This window comes from Monodelphis domestica, chromosome 2 (genome assembly GCF_027887165.1).
Source record: "Monodelphis domestica isolate mMonDom1 chromosome 2, mMonDom1.pri, whole genome shotgun sequence".
NCBI classification, from domain to species: domain Eukaryota; kingdom Metazoa; phylum Chordata; class Mammalia; order Didelphimorphia; family Didelphidae; genus Monodelphis; species Monodelphis domestica.
Window position 1 is genome coordinate 252,041,168 of NC_077228.1, and position 26,316 is coordinate 252,067,483.

Sequence of the window (26,316 nt, forward strand, 5' to 3'; positions counted from 1 at the left end):
TCACATAAAAGAGGAATGATGTTTTCACAGTGAAGAGGAAGATGGGGGAATAAGGAAGGAAAGGAGGGATGGGATTAGGGAAGGAAGAAAAGGAGAGAAGGAAGGAGGGAGGATACAAGGGAGAAAGAATGAAACAAAAAATAAAAAATAGAAAAGACAGGCCAATTGAAGGATATAGTGGTCAGAAACTTAAATAGGGGGAAATAATATGGTGAGTAATACACAGTAATAACAATAGTGAAAAAAACATTTTATAAGTCTATTAAATGCCTCATTTCTCAAATACAAGTCATTCCCCAGTTGATAAATGGTCAAAGAATATGAATAGGCAATTCTCCAATTAATTAAAACTCTCTATAGCCATGCAAAAAAAAATACTCTAAAGCTCTATTAATTAGCAAAATGAAAATTAAAACAATTCTTTGTTGCCAACCCATACCTATCAGAATGGCTATAATGACAGAAAATAACAAAATTTAGAGGGGAGGTGGGAAAACTGCGACACTTATGTACTGTTGGGAGAGTTGTGAACTTATTCAACCATTCTGGGAAGCATGGTACAAAAGATGCATTTCAATGTACCAGGGTGGCAGGTATCCATTCTGAGAACCACAAGAACCACAGGAGCGCTGCAACAGGGACGATTATGAACTGGCTGCTTTATCCCCTAATACTAGGTTCTAGGACAGACCCTTGGGGTACTGAAAAGAGTAAAGGGAAAGGGGAATGTAGTTACTAGCAGGGAAGCATGGGGTGATGTACTAAGAAAGTAGGAAGTTCTGAAGTCAGTAGCAGCAGATGTATGCCTCAAAATCTTAGCTTACAGTGGGGTCTCACTTACATCATGTAACCCAGTCTGTAAAGTCTGTCAAATCTTCCCTAATATAAGGGAAGATAAACTCCTGAAGGAGGTACATAATATTTTTTAATTGTTTACCCTGTTTTTTTTTTTTTATCAAGCCTTGACACCCAGTCATTCAGTTTTATGGTTTTTTTCCCCCTATATCTATCAAAGCAGAGTTTTATATACGGTAAGTTCTTAAGAAAAAAAATCAATTGATGTGCATTATTTACATAACAATTTTGTTTTGTTTTGTTTTTTAAATCATTCTCGCACGTTTATGCCAAAGAAATGGCCAGACATGGCGTTCCAACTAAATGACAAAAGCTACTCAATTTCAAGTCCTTTTCCAACATCTCCACAATTCCATGACCAAAATCTTTATATCAATTCTATGAACAAATTACTCTAAACACTTAAAAACTATAAATACAGGAAGCATAAGAAGATGATAATGATATAGATTTAGAAAAGTCACTGACATAATCACCAATTCCTCTTGCTATTGGTCTTGAAAAGGGTACTCCAAATCATATGAACACAGAGAAACTCTTTTACCCGCAAAGAGCACAATGTTGTACTCTCAGTAAAGCAGTAGAAGCAAAGTAATGCAGTAGAAAAGACACTGGACTTGGAGTTAGAATGATCATGTTAGAGTCCTAAGTCTGATACTATTAATTCTGCAAAGTCACAACCTCTCTGGTTTCCTGATTTGTTAACCCATTTGAAAAATCAGAATAATAATGCTTACATTATCTCACAGGCAAGGTAGTATAAGGTAGGTAAGTCCTTTTCCATCTCTGCCCTTCATTTTCCCCCAGGGGTAAAACAAAAAGATGGAATTAGATTATTTTTAAGATGTCACTCATCTCAAGATCTACGATTCTATAATGAAGTTGTCTATGAGGAATGTGTTTCATAAGCTGAAACGTACTGCATCTATGTGACACTGTAATTGTAAAAATATACACACTTTGAAAAAATTAAGCCCAAAATTGTCCCTACATGTTCCCTTTGAATTTGGTACCACAGGACCTCCTATTGTAAAATGTTACTTCTTGGTCATATGCAATATTATATTCCTCATGCATTTTTCTTTAATAAAAAATAAATAATATTCACTTAATTCCTGTTTTAAATTATGTGAAATTCAAAAGTGTAATTCTAAAAGGAATAATTTGATTTCCTACTTATTTCTTCACAATGATAGACATTATTAATAAATAAGTAATTGCCTTAGGGTGTATGTAACTGGAACTTCATTCAAGAGCAGACACTAAAAGATTCTTAACCTTTTGGTGGGGGTATTTTGCAATTTTGCAATCCCTTTGCAATTCTGCAACATTTCAGAGAATGTTCTTAAATAAATAAAATTATAAAATAAGTATGAGTAAAAATGAATCAATTGTATTACTACTATTACCACTACTACTAATAATAATATCTAACATACCTGGGCAATATGCTATGTGTTTTATAATTTTCAAGGCAGTTAATCCACACAATAACCCTGGGTGGGAGGTGCTTTATTATCCCCACTTTACAGATGAGGAAACTGAAGCAAAGAGAGGTTAAATGACTTGCTCACAGCAACACAACTAGTAAGTTTATGAGGCCATATTTGAATTCAGGTCTTCCTCTGGTACTCTATTCTTTGTACCACTTAGCAATGAATAAAGATGTCATCTAATTCCCATTCAACTTCATAGACTCCCTAAAGTCTATCTGAAGACCCCTTGCTCAATGGACCTCAGATTAAGAACCTCTGCTATTCAGGGCATAATTAATTATTACATAAGTATGTTTTCCAGTGATTAAGAAAACCTTAAAATTATATACAACTAGGTTGGGCTTATAATTATACTAATCCACAGTGGCAGTACTTAAAGGCCCCTTTTTCCATTCTCTATCAGTATATACAACAGGGATAATTAATGGTATTAATTTTAAAAAAGAGACAAGACTTATGAATCACTTACCCTGTATAACAGGATCAACTTCTCCTTGTTGATTCAGATAGTATTCATTGCACAATGCTGCTAGGGCCGAGACAGCAGCTTCCTAAAATAAAGTCAAACCTGGGAGGTTATAAAAAGCTTCTAATTCAATAAAACAACTTGAAGGGACTACTAAAGAATTACTTGTGCTTTAATGATAGTGATTCTAAGATGATACTCCTTTCTAAGACATAAATATATTATTTTTTTGTTTGCTTCAAACTCATACCATATCTCTTTGGAGTTAACCAGTTCAAAACAGAATTGGTAAATTGTTTCCCTATCAGAGACAATGTTCTCAAAAGACTAAAGGTTTTATAAATAATGGATTTTCCTTCCTATCCAGTGGAATAATATAGAGGAAAAAATACCATTATCACAAACAGAAATTAACCCCAAATTAGCTAATTTTTATCAATGAACTTCACCAGAAAAGACATTCAAATGGAAAGATCACAACTCAATTTTAGTACTGCCAAATTAGTATGGCAAATTTTGTCTAAACTATCAAAAGTTTATTAAAAGAAAACAAAGGGAAAAGAAAATACTCTAAATGGAAAGAAAATGTCTGGGGGGGGGGCGTTTTTAAAGAAAAATTCTTCATAGATTACAAATTTATAACCAGAAGAAGTTACAGAGGTAATTTAGTCTGACTCCCTTTAATTTTTAAAAGTTTGCTTTTTGATTAACACATGTTTCTTTTCTTCTCCCAACCCCCCATACCAATTGAGAAAGGGGAAAAAACCTTGTGTACTCCAGATTTCCAGTAAATCTTGGAGTTATTTGCATAAGACTCTGCTAAATAGTAGAAAGAATGATGATTCCATGAAGGAGTGAGTTTATGCAATCACTTGAAAGAAAATAAATATTCTTCATTCTCCTTATAAAAGAGATACATAAGATTCTAGACTACCTTCAGGGAGAGATCCATAGATGAGAAAAAAGGGTTTGGGAAGATAAGACAAGTAGAAGAAATCTGGTTCCTAAGTTTCTAGATTTACACCTTATGTGCTCAGAGACTTGGGTGAATTTTCCTTTTGATGAGAAATCTATCAGTGCCTCCCTATAATTTATACTTAGACAATCTGTGTGGATATACATATATTAAGTGAGCAACACACATTATGTTTGTAATAAATATTCATTTTGAAGCAAAAGAAATTTTCACATTATCCATATTCAAAAATGTATAATTCATTTTAAAAACTTGAATCATCAGTCAGTCACTGACTCTAAGAAGGTGAGTAGCACAGAATCATCACTGGTCCCTTGGTATCCTGCCAAACCACTTTAAAAGGATTCATTTTATAAACTTTGCCCAAAAAGGCAAAGTGTGTTGGATAATAGCTCAGTGAAGAGCTAGGATGTGAATGTAGGTTCTTTGACCATAAAAGCCACTGTTCGTTTTACTGACGAACATGTACAAAGACTAGCTCCATTCAATATGCCAATCTCAAGAAGCAAATGATAATCAGTTTAATTCAATAAATTAAAATACCTACTGTGTGCAAATCACTTGTTAGGTGGAGGGAACAGAAAGACAAAAATGAAAAACAACCTATGTTTTTAAGGAGTTTACATTTTTTGGATGAATATATGTACACTGTGCAGATGAGTAAATACAAATTAATTTCAAGAGAAAGAGAACACTAACCGGATGAATCACAGAATACCTTGTGTAGAAGATAGCAGTGAAGCTAAACATTCTATGTGGTTAAGTTAAGGAGAAAATACATTCCTGATATGGGAGAATACCTGTGCCAAAGTATGGAGGTAGAAAATAGAATGCTGCATACATTAAACAATTAGGGGTCAGTCTAACTAGAAACAACTATGAATAGAGTCAAGCTAACAAGAATTTAAGTGCCTACATGCTCTTCGTTGTGGCAAAAAATTAGAAAACAAGGAGGTGTCCATCAATTGGGGAATAACTGAATATGTTGTGGTAGGTATCTGATGGTGATAGAATACTACTGAGCTCCATGTGAACTGGAAAGACTTCCAGGAATTAATGCAGAGTGAAATGATTAGAACCAGGAGAACACTGTACACAGAAACTGAAACACTGTGCCACCATCAAATATAACAAGCTTTTCTACTAGCAGCAATACAATAATCCAGGATAATCTGGAGGAATTTATGAGAAAGAACATGATCCATATCCAGAGAAAAAACTGTGGGAGTAGAAATGCAGAACAAAAACATATGATCTATCATGTGGTTTGATGTGGATAAGATTGGGGTTTTGGTATTAAATGATCACTCTGTTGCAAATATGAATAATATGGAAATAGGTTTTGAACAAGGATACATGAATAACCCAGTAGAAATGCTAGTCAGCTCAGGAAAGGGGGAGGGAAGAGAAGTGGGAAAAATTTTGAATCATGTAACCATGGAAAAATATTCTAAGTGAATAAATACTTTAAAACAAGAATTTAAGTGCCTAGTCACTGCCTTTCAGTATAATACAAAAAAAGTCATTGGTTTTATTAAAATAGATTTTGAAAAAATATTTATGAATTACAAAGGCGCATGTAACATTAAAAAAATAAGATGATAAGAAACAGGCAGGAAAGAAACAGTGGGTTTTGAAAAAGTCTAAAGTAACTCAAACATGAAGTCCTATTCATTTTTAAAGAGTTAAAATTCTTATTTCATTAATAAATCTAAACTGATGGTAAAAATGTTATTGTAAACAAGGGCCCCTTGGAGGAGCAAAGATGGTAGTACCTCACAATTCCAAAGCCTAAGGATAACATAATACAAAATATTTATTCTGGGTAGAAGTGAAAGGATAAGAAAAAGAATGATAACTTTATTGAATTCTGGAAGACAGCTTAAGTTAAATAAATATAAGCCAAGCTACTTCTAATATGTACTACAGTTGGCATAGATATACTTTAATGTCCCTTATGACTTGATCTACACATAAATCTTTGAGTGCCTAGTACCATGCTAGAAAACTATAAAAGTAATTTGTATTTGGCAACAAAAAAGAACACAATAAAATATGAAAAACAAAATATTTTATATGAGATCAAAAAAGTAAGAATACAAGTATCATTGTGACTGATAATAATACCAAGATGCTACCCATCAAAGTAGATACAACCTCATTATAACTATTTCACTGTATAAAACAAAAAAATTATTAAAACAAATATAATCATTATGATTATTAACAAAATTAAAAGAGGAAAGTAAGAATAGCACATAGATAGATGCTCGGTCTTAGAATCAAGATAAATTCAATTCAAGCTTTGCCAGTTTGTGTGATCTTGGGCAAGTCATTTAACCTCCCTAGGTACTTTCTGCCATGGAATATAAGTACTTTACAAATATTATCTTACTTGATTCTCCACAACAATCTATCAAAATAGGTACTATTATTATTACCATGTTACAACAGAAAAAACTAAGGCCAACCAAAATATAAAGGATATTTCTAGAGTCAACCAGTTAAGAAGTATCTGAGGCCCAATTTAAACTCAGGTTTTCCCGACTCCAGGCCACTTCGTGGATAGTGCTCTATCCAAGGTGCCAGATAGCTACCTCTATAAATACTTAGTACTTTAATATGACAAGAGGAAAAAAAAACAGAAAATAATTACTGGATCTTATTAAGAGTCCACAGGTATGAAAAGAGAACTGTACCTTGACATGCTGTCTTGAAGTACTTGAGATAAGATGGAGGCTTTTTAAACTGTCGTCTATTAACCATTGCCAGCTACCTGTTAAAAAAAGAAAATTTTATTTTATTTAATAAAGTAGAAAAGGCAATACCTGCTGTTGAAAAGAAAAATAAGGAAAAGAGGGAAAGGAGGGAGGAAGGAATGAAGGGAAAATCCTCCTAACAAATATGCATAATTAAGCAAAGTATATTTCTATCTCTATTCCCCCATTGGCTAAATCCAAAAAGGATATCTCATTCTGCATTTTAAATCCATTGTCAGTCTAAAAGGAGATATACAGTATGGTTCACAATATGTTCTCTGGAATCCTGGTTGGGTAATACATTCATCTGAATTATTACTTTTGTTGTTATTTGTGTAGATGTATATATCCTTTGTATAAACTGTTCTGGGTCTGTTCACTTTACAGTAGGTCACACAAGTCTTCCCACTTTTCTGCAAAAATGCATTTTTTTCATTTTGTACAATATAGAAATCTTCCATTATATTCATATGCTAAAATCTGTTCAGGCATTCCCAAATGATGAGTACCTTCTCAGCTTCCAATTCTTTTCTCTAACAAAAAGAGTTGCTACAAAGAGCCACTAGGTGGCTCAGTGAGTCAGATAGCCAGGCTTAGAGACTGGAGGTCATGAGTATAAATCTGACCTCAGATATTCCCTATATGACACTAGGTATGCCATTTAAGCTCTGCTGCCTAATCTTTACCACCTTGGAACCAATACACAGTATTGATTTTAAGACTGAAAGCAAGGTTTGTTTGCTTTTTTAACTCAAAGACATTTTATTTTCTTAACTACATGTAATAATAATTTTCAACATACATTTTCCAAAATTGTAAGATCCAAACTCTTTCCCTCTCTCCCTTCCCGTCCCCTTTTCAGAGATGGTAAGGAATTTGATCTAGACTATACGTGTATTATCATGCAAAACACACTTCCATATTTATCACTGTTGTAAGAGCACACCCATACAAAACGCAAATCCCAAAATATAACCTTAAATTCACTGATACAAAAGATAATATGCTCCAATTCACATCCATCTATCACCAACAGTTCTTCCTCTGTGGTAGATAGCATTCCCTATTATATGTCCTTCAGAATTGTCCCAGATCATTGCATTGATGAGAGTTTTCACAGTTGTGATTACCTTATGCAATGTTCTTTTAGTTCTGCTTCTTTTACTTTGTATCAGTTCATGTGGATCTTTCCAGCTTTTTTTTGAAATCATTCTGCTTATCATTTCTTATTTTACAATACCATTTTATCCCCAACATATACCAAAATTTGTTTAGCCATTCCTCAAATGATAAGACATTCCCTCAATTTCCAAATCTTTGCCACCCGAAAAAGAGTGGCTATAAATATTTTTGTACAAATAGGTCCTTTCCCCTTTTCTATGATCTCTGAGATACAGACACAGTGGTGGTATTACAGGATCAAAGGACATATTCAATTTTATTATCCTGAGATGTGAGATGTGAGAGTTAGTAGGTGGAGAAAAGAGCTTATAAGGGGAGACCTGGCAGGAAATAGAGATCTTTGGTGTGCATGTGGAAGAGCAGAGGGGACCCTTGCTGGGTTGTAGCTACAAGCCCATTATGGTGGCCAATAGATTAGAAAGCTAAGTATCTCTCTACTTTTCTCCTACTTTTCCCTTTCTTTACTACTACTACTTTGATTTAATGAAGTTATTAAGCTACAAACAGTCTCGTAGTTTTAAATATTACAGGGTATAGTTCCAAATTGCCCTCCAGTATGGTTGGATCAGTTTACAACTCCACCAACAATACATTAGTGTCCCAATTTTGCCACATCCTCTCCAACATTTATCACTTTATTTTACTGTCATATTAGCCAATATGACAGGTTGAAGTGGTAGCTCAGCATTGTTTTAATTTGCATTTCTCTAACCAAAAGTGATTTAGAATATTTTTTCAGATGATTATTAATAGCTTTGATTTTTTCATTTGGAAAATTGCTTGGTCATATCCTTTCACCATTTGACAATTGAGGAATAGCTTTGTATTCTTATAAATTTGACTTGGTTCTCTACAGATTTGAGAAATTAGACTTTCATCAGAGAAATTTGTTATAAAAAATTTCCCCCAGTTTGTTGTTTTCCTTCTAATCTTGGTTATATTGGTTTTATTTGTACAAAAGCTTTTTAATTTAATGTAATCAAAATTATTCATTTTATATTGTATTGCTCTTTCTCTTGTTTGGCCACAAATTTTCCCCTTCTCCATAGATTTGCAAAGTAAACTATTCTATGTTTCCCTAATTTACTTATAATATCACTCTTTATATCTAAATCATATATCCATTTTAACCTTCTCTTGAGATATTGGTCTATCTAGTTTCCACCATACTCTTTTCCAATTTTCCCAGCAGATTTTGTTAAATAATGAGTTCTTATCTCAAAAGCTGGGGTCTTTGGGTTCATCAAACACTAGTCTGGTAAGCTAATTTACCCCTCTATATTGTATATCTAATCTATTCCATTGACCTACCATTCTATTTATTAGCCAATATCAGACTGTTTTAATGATTTGTAGCATAGTTTGGGATCTGATACTGCTAAGGAAAGGTTTTTTTTTTTTTTAATTTTTAAATTGGTACCATAAATATTTTTGTATAGATAAATATTTTTTTCTTTCTCTTTGATTTCTCAAAGGGTAAGGTGCAAGTGGATACTCAAGGAAGCTAGGTGATGCTATGGGTAGGGTCCTAAGTCTGGAGTGAAAAAAACCTGAGTTCAAATAGGGCTTTGGAGACTTATTAGCTATGTTATTTTCAGTAAGTCATTTAACCTCTGTCTACAATAACTGTAGTTCTCTTAACTGCAAAATGGGGATGATAATAATAAAAATAACTTAACAGGGTTACTGTGAGAGTCAGATGAGGTAATAATTGTAAAGTGTATAGCTAATTCCTTCCCTCCTTTCCCACAATATAGGGACTTTCAGGTCAAAGTGTCAAATTTCTTTCCATAATGGCTATACCAGTTTCACAGCTCTAAAATTAGTGCTAAAGGAAAAATTTGCTGCAACAATTATTTTTCTCCAACTACACAAAACCATTTTAATATTATGTAATCAAAATTGTCCATTTTCTCTTCTGTAATCTGCTTTTTACCTTGTTTTGTCATCAATTACTCTTCTATCCATTGATGCAAAAAATGGATATTTCTTTATTCTTCTAATATGTTTAATATTATAAGGTTTATTATCTAAGTAATGTATTCTTTTGGAGTTTATCTTGGTATACAGTGTGAAATATTGGTTTATTATCTCATTTTTTTCACATTGTTTTTAGTTTCCCAATAGCATTCCCAATATCCAATTTATTGGTAAGGCCTGTCAGTTTCCCTTTTACAACATCCTTCCAAAAAGCCCCTTCTTTCCTCCGACCCTGTCACCAACTCTAGCGTAGGTTCTCAATACCTTACATTGCACTAGCCTGCTAGATGGTCAGCCTGCCTCAATTCTCTCTCCACTCCAATCAATCTTCCATTTAGCTACTAAAGTAAATTTCCTAAAATGCAGATCCCAATATGCCACCTTGCTATTCAATAAACTCTAGTGTTTTCCTATTGCTTCCAGAATCAAATACAAAATGCTCTATTTGGCATTTAAAGCTCTTCATCACTTACCTTTCCAGGCTTCTTATACCTTACTCCTTACATACTCTTCTATCTACTGACATTGGCCTTCAGATTGTTTCATAAACAGAACACTTCATCTTTTAGCTCCAGGAATTTCCTCTGGCTGTTCTTTATTCCTGGAATGTTCTCCCTCCTTTGCTCCAACTATTGACCTCCCAGGTTTCCTTTAATTCCTAACTAAAACCCTGCTTTCTAAAGGAAGCCTTCTTCAACCCCTGAAATTCTATGCCTTCCCTCCATTAATTATATCCTATTTATCCTATATATAGCTTGATATATGTGCATATATTGTCTCCCCCATTAGACTGTAAGCTCTTTGAGGATAAGAACTGTCTTTTGCCTCTTTTTGTACTCCCAGTACTTGGTACAGAACTTGGCACATAGCAGGCACCTAATAAATGTTTATTGGTTGACTGATGTTTGTTTTTGTAGGTTATGCACCTAGTCTGCTACACTGTCCAACCTCTCTGTCACCATTTTGATGATTATTATTTCATAGTATAGTTTGCTATAATTATAAAAATTATTTTAAAGATTGCTTTTGTTGGATCCCATGAATTTGGATATCTTGCTTCATTATTGTAATTTTCTTTGATAAAATTTTCTAATGTTTCTATCATTTGTTATTTGATCCACTAGTTCTTTAGCATTATTTAGTTTTCAGTTCATTTATGGTAGTCATCACACAGACAATTTGATGCCATGTGGAGAGGTATGCAAATTCCTTCCTATTTTTATACAGTTATCAGCAGAAATCTACCATCTTCAATTTTTCTAAAATTCTAGCACATGAAAAAGTGTTCTAAATCTCTCATAATTAGAGAAATGCAAATCAAAACAACTCTGAGGTACCACCTCACACCTGGCAGAGTGGCCAATATGACAGCAGAGAAAAATAATAAATGTTGGCGGGAATATGGTGAAATTTGGACATTAATGCATTGCTGATGGAGTTGTGAATTGATCCAACCATTCTGGAAGGCATTTTGGAACTATGCCCAAAAAGCTTTAAAAGACTGCATACTCTCTAATCCAGCAGTACCACTGCTGGGTTTATGCCCCAAAGAGATAATAGGGAAAAATGTTTGTACAAAAATATTCATAGCCACCCTCTTTATGATGGTAAAAACTAGAAAATGGGGGGAGGAGGGAATCCCTTCATTGGGGAATGGCTGAACAAATTGTGGTATTTAATGGTGATAGAATACTATTGTACTGAAAGGCATAATGAACTGGAGGAATTCCATGTGAACTGGAAAGACCTCCAGGAACTGATGCAGAGCAAAAGGAGCAGAACCAAGAGAATACTGTACACAGACACTGATACAATGTGGCACAATCAAACGTAACAGAGTTATCTACTAGCAGTAATGCAATAATCCAGGACTATTCTGAGGGACCTATGAAAAAGAATGCTATCCACATCCAGAGAAAGAACTGTGGGAGTAGAAATGCAGAAGAAAAACACATGATTGATCACATGGTTTGATGGGAATATGTTTGGGGATGTAGACTTTAAATGATCACTCTGTTGCAAATATGAATAATATGGAAATGGGTTTTGAACAATGATATGTGTAAAACTGAGGGGAATTGCTCTTCGGTTATGGCAGGGGAAGAGGGGAGAGAAGGAGGAGGGCAGGGAAGGGAAAGAACATGAATCCTGTAACCATGGAAAAATAATCTTAATTAATTAAAGAAAAGAAAAAAAATTTAAAGAAGAAAAATAAAAATAAAATAAAATTCTATTTAGGCCTCTTCTCTCTTTAGCTTTTGGTTATATTTGTTGAATTTGAAAAAAGGGTTCCAGGAAGTCCCCCATTCTTACAATTTTATTATCTCCTAATTCACATAACTTCATTTAAGATATTTAAATACTATTATGCAATTATACTGTCTTAATTTTGATTTGTTATTTATGATACCTTTAATTATGTTATTTCCTTCTTTATCTCTTCTTATCATATTTCTATTTTCTCTGAAATCATGGCTGCCATCTCTAGTTTTAAAAAAATTTCAAAAGATGTATAATAGGCACTGCTATATCCTTTTGTTTTAATTTGTCAATCTTTATATTGCAAGTATACTTATAAATAGCCGCTTCCATTTTATGGGTAAATTCACCCCATTTTTGTGTTCATGGCTATGACTATTAATTGAATACTTCCCTACATATTTCTTCCCTACTAACTCTTTTGTATTTTTTGTTTTCTTTGCCAGTGACTGTGTCTTTCTAATGAGGAGAAGCTGGTTATAAAAATGAGGGAACTTGTTTAACACTTGTGATATATAAATTACACTGTGTATTTCTTTTTTCCTTGCCCTTATTTTATTCTTGCATTTCTTGTGGTCAAGCCTTATTTTTTACCCCTTTGAAGTTCTGCTTCTATTTGTTGTGAGTTACTTTCTCTTTCTGGGAACATCCTTTGAGCATTTCTCAGTACAAAATACTTGACCATTACATTTTACTCATATTGCCAATTTATGTCTGAATGAAGGACTTGCACTTATGCTATATCCTGCATGTGTACTCACAGATAATATGTGTTGATCTTTTTTGATCCCGACTGCAGTGGTTATCCCATTTTCTGTAGGAATTGTTTGGCCTTGTCTTCTGCTGCAGTTTAGACCCAGACTATCTGAATGTAATTGTGCTAGGCCTGCACAGTTACTGCATGGAGCCTTTTTCCTTCTATACCTGGGACTCTGTGCCTACCTGACATTGGAGCTTTTCTCCTTCTGGGATTCTTTGACCACTTTAGCTCTGGATTTTATTGAGGGCCTCTCTTTTCACTGCCTCAAGATCCAGCTTGGCTCTGTTCTGGTCTTGTTCCTATAGCAAGATGCCACAGTCATCGTGTCTATAAGGCCAAGTTACTTGCCTTCACAATGCCTTCCATATATGGCTTATATCTTTTCAGAGCTTCCATAGGATTTTGGCAAAACACAGGATTTGAGCAATCTTTTTGTATATTCTTGATCTGGGTGCAGTTTATAGCTGATTTGCTTTGGGTTTTCTTTCTCTTTCAATCTGGAACATTTTAAAGATCAAAGTGGAATTTCTGTGAGGTATCTGGATTTCTCTAGGTCCTAATATTCCAGTATTTTCCAAAAATCCCTCCTCCAAATTTTAAAATGGAAAGTCCTAATGATCTTGTTCTAATAGATGCATTTCTGATTATCATGACTTGGTATCAATGGAGAATGAAGAGAAAATAAACTAGCGAAACAAAATATAATGATTGCAAACTATTAAAGGGGGAAAAATTACTTACCAATTACTGGATCACCTCGAAAAGGCATTTTGGAAAGTGACAAATTTTTTATCAAGGTGCAAACTAGAAAAAGAATAAGGAAGTCATTGTACCTTTATGAAAATTCCAAAGCAATTTTTAAAAATTCTAATAATTATTTAAGAATTCTCCGTTGCCAACCCAGAACCTAATAATTGTGTCATTGGTTCCAAAATCAAATAGAAAGGGGGTCACTAATCCATACATAATGATCTCTGTGAGCTATATACTGAGCTAATTTTAAAATGTGATCTTATCTATGTTTTATTGTCTTTTTATTGATTTAGTTAAATATTTATCATTTGTATCTTAATCTGTTTTCATACTGGTTGTTATTACCTAGAATGATGTTATAATGTGGAACAAAGCAGTTAATGTCACTCAAAATATGATTTATTTAACCCAAGTTACTAATGAGCTTAAGTATATGAAGGTTTATAGTACATTTGTTCTCAGAATTCTTTAAAAAAAAACTTCACCAGAATGTCTACAAAGGTGAAGAGAAGATACTTAGATAATGGCTGCCTCACTGAACTGATGTTAGTGACCTTATGTTGTTAATTAATGTTCTCTCTAAAGAACCACATCAATAATTTTGGTACATCTCAGCAAGCAGTAAAAGTTGAAGGAAAAGGATGTGATAATTTGACATAAACAAGAAGAATTTAATGTGAGTCTTTAGAGATATAGCAAAATAATGACTATTTCAATGGTCAAACTATGAACTTGCCCTTTGTTAGTAGAGTGGAAAGAGCACTGAATCATAATGGAGCACTGATTAAGAATAAGAATTAGATTTGAATCTGGGTAGTCCTACTTATTATTTATGACATAGGAGAAAGTATTATTATAAATGCATTTATACCATAATAAGATTCATGGAGTACTTTTCTCAGAAGACATTTAAGAGGTTTGTTAAGACAAGCATAATTACCCCATTTTGCATATAAGGAAACTGAAATTTATTGAACATATTGCTCTTAGGAGCATACATCCAGAGCAGGAAAGTATCTCAGAAGTTATATGACCTCATTTTATATATAAGGAAATTGAGGTGTAGTGAGATTTCCAGAATCATATAACTAGTAAATATACAAATTGAGATTTGAACCCAGATATTTCTTAATTAGAAGTTAAGGTCTGTTTTTTTTTTCTTTAAAAACTATGCCATTTAAATTCTCCTATCTTCATTTTCCATCTCTATAAAATAAGGGGACCTGAACAGATGATCTCTAAGATCCTCACCTATATTTCTCAATATCAAAGTAGTGAAAATAAATAATAGAACTACTTATATTCATGTAGCATTTTGTTGATAAACACCACACTCTTCTTAAGACTATGCAATAACCTGAATCTGCTAATCCATCTCCAACTAAGTCACTATTTTCAGAAGAAAGACTTCAAGTATATCTTGGGAAAAGTCAATTTCATCTCATCCAATGGCTTGGTTACAGCTCAAATTGCTAAGCTTGAACCATAGAAACTCATCCATTAAAATCAGTAACCCACTATACATAAATGATATCATCTGTGCAGCTTTAGTCAAAAGGGCAAAAACAATGTCTTATATTTAGGGCAAAATGATAATGCTAGTATTGCAAAAGTATTATACAATACCTAACCAGAAATTCATTGGCTGTTGAAACTGTCAATTTTAGTCATCTATGTGTCAGCAGATAGAAATGTGTTAACAGATTGTCAAACACAAATTTAGCTAAGTCACAATTGTCAATAACTCAATAAAGCTCCAGGTTAGTGTTGAAGCATATTGATAGATCAAGGGCAATTTAAATACTCCCATGAACTTGACTGTGGGTACTGAGAAGATCTGCATTTCTATAATTTTAGAAACCATCATCCATTCCAAACTAATTTCAACATAAACCAAAAAATAATGTATTGAATTATGTCAAGTTTAGTTCTGTATCATAAAATTACATAATTTGAGGTGTTTTCTAATTCCAGAATTATGTAATTTTATAATACAATACAATACAAGCAATACAAGGGATAAGTCCTTTCCTATCCCAGTCTTACTTCTCTTTGTATTTTTCTTAAATTTATTTCATAAAGAATACATTTGCCAAATATTTTTTACAATATTTCACAGAAATACCTGTAGCCACCTTTGTCCTTAATTTGCTGGGTATCCTTTTGTTTGTAGCATGAGAGAGCCGAACAGGAGAGAAGGACCTTTCCGGCACAGGAGCTCAATCTCCTGCACATTATTAGAGTTCTGCTCTCATAATTACACTTTTAAGTACAGAATTACATTGATTTATAGCATTCATGTGAATACATATGAATATGAAATCCCAATAAATCTATACCCTAGAAGGGACTCCAGACTACAAACATGAACCCCATGAGGCAGGAAATGTTTCATGTTTTTATTCCAGAAAGTAGCACAAAATTAATACTGTGATTTATATGATCACTTATTTAAAGGATGTTGTGCATATTGTGGTAGGAGCAATATTCACCTTCAAGAAAGTTAGGGTAATTTTTTCTTTAAAATGTACTTAAAGAGGGGCAGCTGGGTAGGTCAGTGGAATGAGAGAGATGGGAGGTCCTAGGTTCAAATGTGACCTCAGATACTTCCCAGCTGTGTGACCCTGGGCAAGTCACTTAACCCTCATTGCCTATCCCTTACTATTCTTCTGCCTTGGAACCAATACATAGTATTGATTCCAAGACGGAAGGACGGAAGGTAAGGGTTTAAAAAAATTTTACACACACACACACACACACACACACACACACACACACACACAAACAGTTTTAGCTTTCATTCCCTGATGCAATCAGCTTTTCAAGAATAACTTAAATCATCCATGGACTAGCCTGAATTAGGCACAGCCCAGAACAACTAGCATAGTCTTCAAAGGTTAGAACATAATGAGCTTCTTGCAGTGGGAGATAGGCAGAGGAGAGTAAGGTGAACCTGGCCTGGTCTTCATACTTTCTGGCACAGTTTTTTGGTAATGTCAGAATAAATGTGTGGTAGCTTAATGTGATCTACTCTCCCATAGGGCCATTATTGAGAGATGAGTGTAAATTGCAGCCATTCATAAAAAGAGAACAATGTGAGTAAACTCAATCTAGGGCACTCTAGTTGTGTTGAGTCTCCTAGGCTGGTCATTTAAATTTAAACATCCTCCAAGGTCTCTTCAGAACTCAGGTGTTCCCAAAGTAGCCAGAGGGTACTGAATGGGAGGGTTGGGGATAGGGATATTTTTCAAATAAAAATCCAATTGAAATAGTAATACTAAATCCTATAATTGTAAATGGGTATAGAAAACCATTGGTATATAGGAACCTCCAACAGGAAGAGAATGAAAAAGCAAAGGAGATTCCTGGAATTTTAGGACTGTCTAATAACAATGCTGAAAAAAACTGAGCTTTGCTTTGTTTGTTTTCAACACAGAATTTAAAGGACCAAGCAAAATTTTGCCACCTGGATTTTATTATGATTCATTGGTACAAGTGGAGGGGAGGGGGAGACTTGAGAAGACAATGCTGAATTGTCCCCAAGAGCCCAGAGATATTTGTGGAATTAGAAATATGGATAAATGTGCCAATTGTATCTCTTTAATTTTCCACTCTCACCTCATTATAAATTATTATATATTATATATAATATATGTTATGTATTCTATTATAAATTATAAATCTTAAACTATAATTCTCTCTGTCCACTTCCACAGAAGCACTTCCCCAATCTTAGCAGAAATGGTTATTGCTTACATATAAGAAATAGAGTACAACCAGTGGTCCAGAGGAATTTCTTTGTAGTTTTTTTTATGTTCCTTTGTGTCTTTCCTCCAGTAGAGGAGGGCAGATCCAGGCCCAGAAGAAACAATACCCACAGGGCTCACTACTGAACACAAACATCAGCACAAGAAGATTTGAGACAGGTCTGATACAGTAGTGGCAAGGCAATAGGGCTCAGGCCTACAGGAACACTTTGCCCTAACATAGGGCATAAGAGCTCAGGATACTCATCTTATTGTAGTAATTGTCCTACCTGACCTGACAACAGAAGTGTGGGTAATGTGCACAGGCAAAGGATATAGCAACAGCAGCCAGAAAAGGGCAGAGATTCAAATTCCAGTGGAAGCAAAATTGGCTTACAGTAGTGGAAGCAGAAGAATGGGAGCTAGCTTATACAGTTGCAAAAGGTAGGTCCATTGTAGCATATTGCTTACTCTAATGTAAAACTGATTTGCCCTTCTACATTAATTCTACATCAATTCCCAATGACAATTGTACAACTCCTCAGATCAAGGGGTGGCCATTGTTGGAAGCTTAGCTTTATGGCAAAAAAGGGAAGATGAAAATGTCTAATCAGCCCAACAGATGCCTCTCATGGGATAAAGATTTTATACTCCTTCCTGACCCTATGGATATCCCAGAGGGGGCAAGGTCCTCACTAGTGGGCCAACGAACACTAGTTATGTACTGGTAATACTGAACAATTCTCCCTGCATGGTTATGAGAATAGGTGGCTATGCAACTGCCATCATTTTTTGCTTTGACCTTGATGTTCATGGTACTGTTCCAGCTTATGAACACCTTTTTACATTTGGGAGGGAAGTAGGGGAGAAAGGAAGTCACCTTTTTACATTGAGAAAGATGAACTATAAAAATCTGATATCATATTTCCAAAAGATCTAGATTATTTAAGACCCCAAACTTAGTTCTTCCTGAGACTATCACAACTTCAGGCACTATTTCATGGAAATGTTTTTTGTTTTTGTTTTTATTTCTATGAAGTTTTTACTTATTCTAATAGCCAATCTGAACTACTGAAAGCCCAGAAAGGAAAGTTCTTATCACCAAATTCCTTTTCAACATTAGAAATTGAAATTTTGTCCAAGGAAATGACATTAAAGAGAAAGTATTAAAATTTCCTTTGCTAGTCTTAAAACTGGTCCCTGGGACTCTTCTATCTGACTTGTCACTAAACTTTCCAAATGCATGGTCTCCATAAGAATGTGAGCTCCTTGAAAGCAGACTTATTTTTCCATTTTTTCTCCATTTAGCACAGTTCTTTGAACACAAAAGTATATACTCCTTTCATGCTTCCATTAGTAGATGTTTTGAATACTAGAGGTCAGGGTTGACCAGTACTACCTTAAAGCCATTTAAGTTGTAGGATGGCCTCTAGAACAATTGAGTGCCCAGCCCAGATTTAAGCAGTTGCATAAGTGACATGGAAGATCACAAATTAACATTATCTATATTGTATTATATCTATTTATTTTGTTAAAAATTTCCCAATTACATTTTAATCTATTAAGGCTGAATTCTCAGATTAATTTGATACCTCTGCTCTAGAAAAACCTTAAGGACCTTTACAATTAAGGGGTAGAGTGTAATAGGAAGGAACGATGATATAGTTCAGGATTTGGAAGTACCACTTTTGATAGAAATAGTATCCTAAACTCTCCCTCCATGCAAGTCAGGCTAGAAATTGGTTGGCTCATAGAAATAAAGGCTTGGACTGCTGATATTAAATCCTCATTGCCCGAGTAAAAATAAGTCAGAGGAGAACCAGGGCATACTGATGCTTTGTTGGTAGGTAATTCAAGGCAACAGAGTTCAGTTAAATTAGCCTTATGTGTCCTCAATTCCATTTTGAATATAGTTTCTTTTGTTACATGTCTTATAAGTATTCTATTATGTTCTAGTGTTGATTCTAAACTACAAGCACAGACAAGTATCAATTTTCTCTATATTACAGAGATCACATTATCAGTCATATTTGGCAAACAAATAGTATTTTAAATTTTTTAATTCTGTCTTCATTGATTTTATTCATTCATTTTTAAAAATTACTTAGTAAAAATTACCTAATTTCCTTGCTAAAGATTCTCCTCTATCTTTTATATAGTAAATTCTTCTCCCCTAGCCATAATGTATCTAAACTAGTTATAATTCTTCAAAGGAATGATCTTTTTTATTCAAGTCATGTATCCATTTGACCTTATTTTGTTATACTTTTCTAAATAAGCTATGTTTTTAGGAATTTTGAATACCAATTCACAAATGCTTCTGTTTCTTGCTTATCTGCTTTGATCCACTGATTTAGTTGTCTATTTTTATTGATGTTGTTGTTTTACCAATACCAAATACATTTTTATAGCAATTGCTCTATAATGTTGTAAGAGTCAAGGTTTGCATTTCTACTTTTTCTCATGGTTTTCTCTGAGAGTCTAGACCAGAGGTATCAAATTCTCAAACCAAACATTTCATCATACTCTGAAGTATAGCCTGAAGCTATAAGCTTGAACCATGTTAAAATGTTATTGGAAAATATTTAACACAATAAATAAAAATACAAAAGAACATAAATGTTTGTAAATGCTAATTGATTTCTTTTGAATTCTCAATATAGCTGATTAAATAATTATGTAATAGTAGTCTCAGATAATTCTTTTCATTTCTTCTCTCTGGTGAATAAAACAGTGCAAAAGATAGAGCACCAGGCCTGGAGTCAGAAGAGACTACTAAGTGGCTCAGTGTATAAAGTGCCAGAACATGTTAAGAAGACTTATCTTCTTGAATTCAATTCTGGTGTCAGACACTTACTACCTGTGTAAGTCACTTGACCCTGGTTGCCTCAGTTCCCTCATCTGTAGAACGAGATGGAGAATGAAATGGCAAACCACTCCAGGTTCTTTGTCAAGAAAATCCTAAATGGGGTTATGAAGAGTTAGGCACAACAGAAAAACAACTGAAGTCAGGAAGACCAGAGTTCAAATCTGAACATTTACAAGTTATAAGATGGTAAATCACTTAATCTCTATTTACCTAAGTTTCCCAAGATTGTTGTGAGGGTCAAATGAGATAACTGTAAAGTGCTTAGCATAATATCTGGCACAGTACTATACAGATGGCACCTATTCTTAGCATCATGATCATCATCATTATTAGAAACTGATTTTTGTCTTTCTTTTTCTTTAAAAGATTGTTTGGTAGTTTACTCCATTAGTTGTTCTCAAATTAACAGTTTTATCAGTTCCACAGAATATTTTTATTTTCAAGCTTCTCTTTTATGGCTCTAATTTCAAGTTTTTATACATTAAGCCCAAGTGAAAGCTGAATGTCCAAAAAAGCAAACAGGAAGTTTCTGCTCAATTATGGTTAGGCTATATGACTTCTGAACTTTCATTCATTTCATTTCATTGAGCTACAATCAATGATGGTAGAATAAAAATTAAAAGAATAATGTGCTAGTGCTTAGAAAGTGAAATTTCTGTTCTCTAGAAAATTGAGTTTCTTGAAAGAGTTCAATTCCTAATGTGTCAGACAAAAATTGAGTTACTATCGTGGTTAATATTTAATAATGTCAAACACATTTAAAAGACTCAGAACTCTGTGTATGAATTAAGTAAAAACCTTTTTGTTCTTTTATGAAAGTAAAACTGGATCTCTTTCTCAATGACCACATGTCAACTTTTTACATAAAAATTCTTTCAAGTCATATAGGCAATAAAAAAAATTAGATGATCAAAAAGAACTAAGACTACAATGCAAGTGGCATAGCTGAGCAAGTGGTGCCTTTCAGTATGAGAGGAGTTGTAGAGTCTTCATTTAAAGAGAGTCAAAAACTGCTGCCTCTGCAAATGCTAAAGTAAATGAATCTACTATAAACTGCTGACTTACTGTAATGTTTTGCTTTTATTTTAACTTCTATATATACTTCTACATATTCTACTATATATATTACATACTTCTAGTTTTGTCTTTGGTTCTAATATCAAAATTATTGCCAAATATATTCTTTTTCCATCTCCATTCAAGTACCCAGTAACTATTCTGTTAGACAAAGACTTTAAAAGAAGAAAAAGAGTTCAGCAAAATAAATTTCTGACTGCATAAGAAACAGTGCATATCTACAATGCCACACAAATCTGATGTAAAGGAGAAATATAATTAAATTGTAATGGTGTTATTTTTTATGATGAAAAATCTCATTTTCCCTGGCAAGCCAAAAAAAAAAATATGTAGCATCATTTAGGGTATTGTTATATTCATACTTAGGAAGAATAAAGAGCCATATCCCACCATTTCCCATCTTCTATACATTTAAAACTTACCTGATTGTCTCATTAGTTCTCCTCCCAATCCCCTGAAAATTAAAAAAAAAAGAAAAGAAAAGAAAATAGATGCTTATAGAGGCATTGCAGAAATAATGGTCAAATAATTACTCAAATATTTTCAAGACTATAATTTCAATGAAATCTAATCATTTCACTCTGGATTTTCCTTCAACCAATAAAAATTTTATCACTTCCTCAACACATCAAAAGGTTCTTTCATTAAATTGCTTAGAGCCAAAATTATTCTTTACCTAATGACGAGCTTTTCAATACTGAGTTTCTCCAGACTAAAAAAATATGATTCTTAGAGAACAGTCTTGTCACAATATAGCTTTTTCACATGGGACCTGAAAGAATTTATGTTAAATTGGCATATCTTTTAGAATCTAGTGTTACTTTCACAACACAATTTCCAATTTCATTGGAAAGATTAAAAAGCATAATCAATTTAAAAAATAAAGCACACATATACATCTACAAAGCAATTCTAGGAAAATTTATATCAACTATTTCTGATAAATGTTTAGATTCTAAGATATATAGGGAAATAAGGCAAATAAATATAAATAGAATTAATAGATATGTGGGCAAAGGACATGAATTTTTTTACTTTTTTTTCTTAATCATAATAAGTTTCCAGAGCCATGTTCTTCTCCATCCTCCCCCTATAAAAAAATATCTCAATATATACTCTGAGTCTATCATATCTTGAGATGGGTAGCACTTTTCATAAAGAGAACCTCAGTTAGTCATTGTTGATGAGATTTTAAGTCTTTCAAAGTTGTTTGTCTCAATAATATAATTTCTGTTTATAATATTGGTATTATTTTCCTGGTTCTCATTTCATTTTGCATCATGCAAGTTTTTTCATATTTTTCTGAGATAGCTTCTTTAATTTTTCTTTCTTAAATAAAGTTCCTATCAATTTTTTTTCTTAAATTATCATAGCAATTTAATCCAAGTATCCCTTTCTTTCCCCCTCCCTGAGAATGGGGGACCCACACAGCCTATTATTTTTTAGAAAAAGGAAAAAAATCAGTAGTAACATAAATCAATACAAAGAAAAGGCCTGAAAACATGTGCAATATGTAGTACTTATGACCCTTCCATCTCTACAGAGGGTAGGTTGGAAGTGTCTTCTCTATCTCTTTTGAGTCCTCCTTAATCTTTATAATGTTATTAGATTCACTTCAGATTTTTTAAATGCATAGCTATTCTTCCCACATACATTACTGCACATACTGTGTATAGCACTTTCTTGGCTAATTACTTCATTCTACATCAGTTCATATAGATCTTTTCATGCATCAATGTATTCATGTTTTTTCTCCTTTATTTTCATCTGTTGTTAACTTTCTGAATTCTTCTCCTCTATGATTTATTCCCTTAGAATCTGGATCTAAGTTTCTCAACCTCTTCCCAGACATTCATTATCAAGTAACTTTTAGATGGTCAGAATTAGCCCCAGTTGGATGCTACAATGAAGTGCTGTAAACAACCACTGCCTGTCCCCAACCATCTCCCTCTTCCCCATCCCCCAGTCTCTTCCCTATCTCCTCCATTTTCCTCCCCTCCCAACTGGTAGACTTCTGTTACTTACCATCCCCAGCAGTTCAGAGCTTTGTAGCACTGCTGCTACACTCCAGCACCAGCTCTGCTGGTGTTTTAAGACATGGTTGACTCTGTATCATTTCACTGGTGTTACTGAGTTCCCTGACTTGGCATTGGCAGTTCAAAACTATTCAAAGCTTGCACTTTGGGGATGGTGGCCCCCAGCAGGCTTTTGCTTATAAACCATTGCAACTGCTGGTCTATCTATCGTGCACAGGGCAAATTTCTACAGCCTGGAACCAAGATCTCCATGTCACTGGCAAGAAGGAGTAAAAAACAGTGTCTGCAAATAGGTTTCTTGTAAGCCTGTGTCCTTGAGTCTGCTAGTCTGCTAATGTAGCTGTTGCTGGCAGTATAGGAGGTGAAGGAAGGGGTGCTAGGTGAGATTAGGGGCAGTAAAGTAAGCATCAGATTCTAGGTTTGAAGTTTATTCATTTTTTTAACCTTTTCAATCCTGGGTGTCCTAAACCATGGAAACAGCTTAAGTTGCTTTGACTTTGGTAAAAATAAAAAAAAAAATCTGTTTTGGTGAGGTTGAGGAGTAATAGAGATCAGAAAAAAATGTTGCATCCTTCATCTTGTTGCTCACTTTATGCATAAGCCCCACTTCATCTTTTCTTACAGCACAATAGTACTCCATCATATTCATATACCATAACTTTTTTATTCATTCCTCAACATCCTCTCTTCTTTGCCATCACAAAAAAAAAGCTGCTATAAATATTTTTGTAGGTATGGGTCTTTTTTCTTTTTGACTTCTTTGGAGTGAACTGAGTAGACATATTGTGAGAGAAATTATATACATAATTTAATCGCTTTAAAGGTAGATTACAGGCAGATTCTGCTTTCCAGAATGACAGGACCAGTTCATAACTCTACCAATACTGCATTAATATACCTCTTTTACAGAATTTTAGAGAATTTATAAAATTATAAAATATTTATTTGCATTTCTCTGATTTAAATTTTTTTTTTCATTTGATAGCTTTTTCATATTGATAGCTTGGATTTCTTCCTTGGAAAACGGCCTATTTAAACTTTGACTATCAGATGGGAATGAAGCACAAGTTAGAATGATTTTCCCATATAACTTTGAAATAAGACCTTAAGTAGAAAAACTTGCTGCAAAGACTTTTTGCAGTTTCTATCTGTTCTTCACATTTTTATTTTACTGGTTTTGTTTCTTCAAAGTTCTTAATTTTACAAATGCATAATTTACCACCTATGCACAACTTTATCATTTGTTTCACCAGAAACTCTTTCCCCAACCATGAAGCTGACAGATTGATTTCTTCCATTCTCCTATAATTTACTTATAATACTACTCTTTATGTTTTAATCATTATATCTATTTTGAGCCTGACTTGTAAACTTGCATACAGAATAAGATGTTGGTCTGTAATTAGTTACTAGGAGACAGCTTCCCAGTTTTTTCAACAGTTTTGTTGAATATTGAGCTCCTGTTCCAATAGCTGAGATGTTCAGGTTTATCAAACTATATGCTACTGTCCTTATTTACTTCTGCATCTTCTTTATCTATTCTGTTCTATGAACAACTTTTCTATTTCTTGGCATTTCCAATGCCAAAATATTTTCATTAGGCTTTAGAGTATAGCTTGAGATCTTAATACTTCTAAGTTTCTTTCCCTTCAAATTTTAAATTTACTTCCTTCCTTGATATTCTTGACCTATCTTTCCTTCATATGGATTTTCTTTTTAGCTCTATGAAATTCCTCAAGTTTGATTACTATGACACTAAGGAAGCAGATAAATTTTGGTAGTAAAATTTGGTAGTACCATTTTTATTATAATGGCTCAACCAATAAATAACTAATACGTTTTTTTCAAAATACTTGGATTGGAATTTGTATAAAGAATTATTTCATAATTGTATTCATATAGTTCCTCTGTATAGCTTGTCAAGAATATATTATACTTTTATATTTATTTTAAATGGAAGGTCTATATCTCTTTCTATTGGATTTTGTTAGTAATATGCAAAAATGTTTGCAATTTGTGAGTTTATTTTTTATCCTTCAGCCTACTGAAGTTCTTAATTATTTCAATTAACTTTTAAGTGACTAATTAAATTCTTATTACCTACAAAAAGTGGTAAATTTGTTTCCTCTTTACCTATGTTTAATCTCTTTAATTTCTTTTTCCAGTCTTGCTATGGCTATAATTTCTAACACTACAAAGAATAGTAATGGTGAAAATAGACAACATTGCTTCAGCTTATCTCACTGTGTGGGACAGGGGTGCTATGAACAATGGACTCCTCCACAGAAAATATAAAATATTAGATTCCAGGAGCCAAGGATAAGCCAGACTTTATTAAACCTTTTACGTGGAAGGGAAAGGAATCATTCCTGCCTGCAGTGAATGCCAAAGTACAGGACAGACAGATTTTATCATAACCTACCTGCCCCAGAAAGGAGTACCTTTCTTGAGACAGAAAGGTAACACTCCCTGGCTGGATGCCATGGGGAATGCCTGCATCTACATGTAAAAACACTTTTTATAGTAATCAGGAAGGAAGATTCCCCCCCCCCTCTTATCCCATGAAGGCCCACCCACCCCCACAAGTCATGACCCTTACATCTCTCTCTCTAATAGCTTATCAAAACCAAAACCCATGATTTTTCATGTTGTTCCTGGCTTTGGACAGTGAAGATACATTTGCAGGGAATATAGTATCTGGGGGACCTCCTGTTCTCATTGTATCTCTCACTCCTTCCTGGCTTCTCCAGGACTGACTGGCCTCAAAAATTAAAAAGAGTAAATGCAACTAAGATACTTAATGTGAGGTTACAAAGCTGGGCGACTAGAAGGATGGTGATGCTTGACAGAAACAGGGAAGTTCGGAAAAGGAAAGGGTTTGGGGTAAGGGTAATATGTTCAGTTTGAGGCAGATTGAGTTTCAGATGTCTCTCAAACAACTATTTAGAAATTCTCATAGATAACTGATAAAACAGGAGTGAAATACAGGTGAGAGACTGGTACCAGATATGTAGCTTGGTGAGTCATCTCCATAGAATTTATGAGGTTAGCAAGAGAGATAGCATGAGAGTAAAAAATAGAAAATAATACAGAACTTTAAGG

The 26,316-nt window shown here is 33.8% G+C and overlaps 1 protein-coding gene across 4 annotated transcripts in view; it reads right to left on the reverse strand.

Moving 5' to 3' along the window:
• Positions 1-26,316, reverse strand: part of TBCD (tubulin folding cofactor D) — a 537,579-nt gene that overhangs the window by 92,161 nt on the left and 419,102 nt on the right. For all 4 annotated transcript variants that reach the window (XM_056814255.1, XM_056814257.1, XM_056814256.1 and 1 more), the window contains exons 24-27: positions 21,601-21,632; positions 13,475-13,537; positions 6,493-6,569; positions 2,821-2,902 (exon numbers count right to left, since the gene is read on the reverse strand). In XM_056814255.1, coding sequence (XP_056670233.1) covers positions 2,821-2,902; positions 6,493-6,569; positions 13,475-13,537; positions 21,601-21,632 — 254 coding nt within the window. The remainder of the gene's footprint in view (positions 1-2,820; positions 2,903-6,492; positions 6,570-13,474; positions 13,538-21,600; positions 21,633-26,316) is intronic.